At 40.0% G+C, this 1944-nt stretch overlaps 1 protein-coding gene across 1 annotated transcript; it reads right to left on the minus strand.

Moving 5' to 3' along the window:
* Nucleotides 1-59: 59 nt before the first annotated feature.
* Nucleotides 60-1633, minus strand: LOC109484370 (leucine-rich repeat protein soc-2 homolog; the record flags this gene model as incomplete). Its single annotated transcript, XM_019787621.1, has 2 exons — nt 472-1633; nt 60-432 (listed from the first exon to the last, which is right to left on the minus strand). Coding segments are annotated over exons 1-2 (1419 nt in total), but the record flags the coding sequence as incomplete, so codon positions are not given.
* Nucleotides 1634-1944: the final 311 nt, after the last annotated feature.

The following is a 1944-nucleotide window of genomic DNA, read 5'->3' on the forward strand; positions in this document are numbered from 1 at the left end:
GTAATGTTACACAGTTCATCAGGAAGGTACTCAATATTGTTTTTGCAAAGATCAAGGTGGGTTAATTTTTGTAGCAGATCGATTTCTACTGTGAGCCAACATAGCGCGCAGGAAGACGCACTGAGCTTCTGAAGTGCATTTTGCTGACCAATGCATCGGAGGTGACCATGATTACCACTCACATCTAGTTTGGTCAGATTAGCAGGTAGTTCTATTTCATTGGATGTGAGGTCAAGGTCACAGTTTACAACAGTCAGTTCCTGAAGTGTGTGAATATATCCTATTTTGAGAGTGGGCTCAACAAAGCTGCTTCCACTCAGGTCCATCTTAATGATGTTTCCACTGTAGTTGAAGTCAGCAGGAGGGCTTGGAATGGACAGGGCATGGCAGTATTTAGGCTTTACAAGACCACATTGCAAATCTTCCAGGGCAACCATTGCTGATGTTATTGAGTTTTCATTCATATAGTATAAATTGGGACATGTCTTATGATCCAAAAATATTGTTCTGATTTGCAGAAATTCTGGTAACTGAACAGCTGTCTGTCTTGGAATTGAGACCAGTTGCCAAAAGTCTACAGTCAGGTCCTTTAACTGTTTAAATTCGGAAAGAAAATCCACCTGGTAGCAACCACAGTGGGACAATTTCAGCTCATTCATAGAACTCAACTGTCTAAATGACAGGGGTAAATTGGTAATTCTGTTGAATGTTACATTAAGATACTCCAAAGAGAGTAGGCTGCCAATCCCCACTGGTAAGCCGGATAACTCATTATTTTGTAGTGAAAGCCATCTAAGTGAGCTAATGCTACACAATTCATCAGGAAGGTATCTGATGTTGTTTTTGCTAAGATCAAGGTGGGTCAAACTTACCAGCTGTCCTATCTTTTCTGTCACATATTTTAGTTTGCAGTTAGACATGTTTAGCTCCCGAAGTGAATCTTGGGTAAAGATGAATTCTGGAAAATCCTGATTATAATACCTACTTTCATTACGACTGATATCTAGCTGAATCAAATTATGTAGTAGCTCTGTTTCAAGACCTCTGTCATTAACATTGCAGAAGACAACCTTCAGCTCAAGTAAGGTATGACAGTCACTGAAACCTATTTTGAGTGTTTTGTTTCTAAAGTTGCTTCCACTAAGATCCATCTTAATGACATCACCACAATATTTGTGCTTAAAGGTATCAGGGGGACTTGGGAAAAACAGGTCATGACAGTATTGTAGGTTTATATCACCATGCTGTAACTCCTCTAGGTCAACTACCACTGTTGGTATATCCTTTCCATCTGTGCAGTGTTTATGACATGTCTCATAATTTAAGTAGACAGATTTTATTTGTAGACAATCATGTAACTGGCTAGCTGTCTGCCATTGAATAGAGACCAGCTGCCAAAAGTCTACGGTTAGGTATTTCAGATGTTTCAGTTCAGAAAGAAAGTCCAACTGATAACAGCCACAGTGAACCAATTTCAGCTCATTAATAGACTCCAACTGTCTGAATGAGTCAGGCATAGAAGTAACTTTGTTAAGTGATATATCAAGGTATTCCAATGGGAGTAGGTTGCCAATCCTGTCTGGTAATCTGGATAGCTCATTGTCTCGCAGGCTAAGCCATTTAAGTGAGGTTATGTTGCATATTCCATCAGGAAGGTCTTCAATCCAGTTTCTTCTGAGATCAAGATGGGTCAAATTTACCAGCAGTCCAATGTCTTCTGACACACGATGTATGCTGCAGTTAGACATTTTGAGCTTCTGAAGTGCATTTTGCTGACCAATGCATCCAAGGTGACCATGATTACCACTCACATCTAGTGTGGTCAGATTAGCAGGTAGGTTTATTTTATCGGATGTGAGGTCAAGGTCACAGTTTACAACAGTCAGTTCCTGAAGTGTGTGAATAAATCCTATTTTGAGAGTGGGCTCAACAAAGCTGCTTCCA

The sequence above is a fragment of the Branchiostoma belcheri genome, unplaced genomic scaffold, assembly GCF_001625305.1.
Source record: "Branchiostoma belcheri isolate BF01 breed outbred unplaced genomic scaffold, Haploidv18h27 scaffold7, whole genome shotgun sequence".
In the NCBI taxonomy this organism is placed as follows: Eukaryota; Metazoa; Chordata; class Leptocardii; order Amphioxiformes; family Branchiostomatidae; genus Branchiostoma; species Branchiostoma belcheri.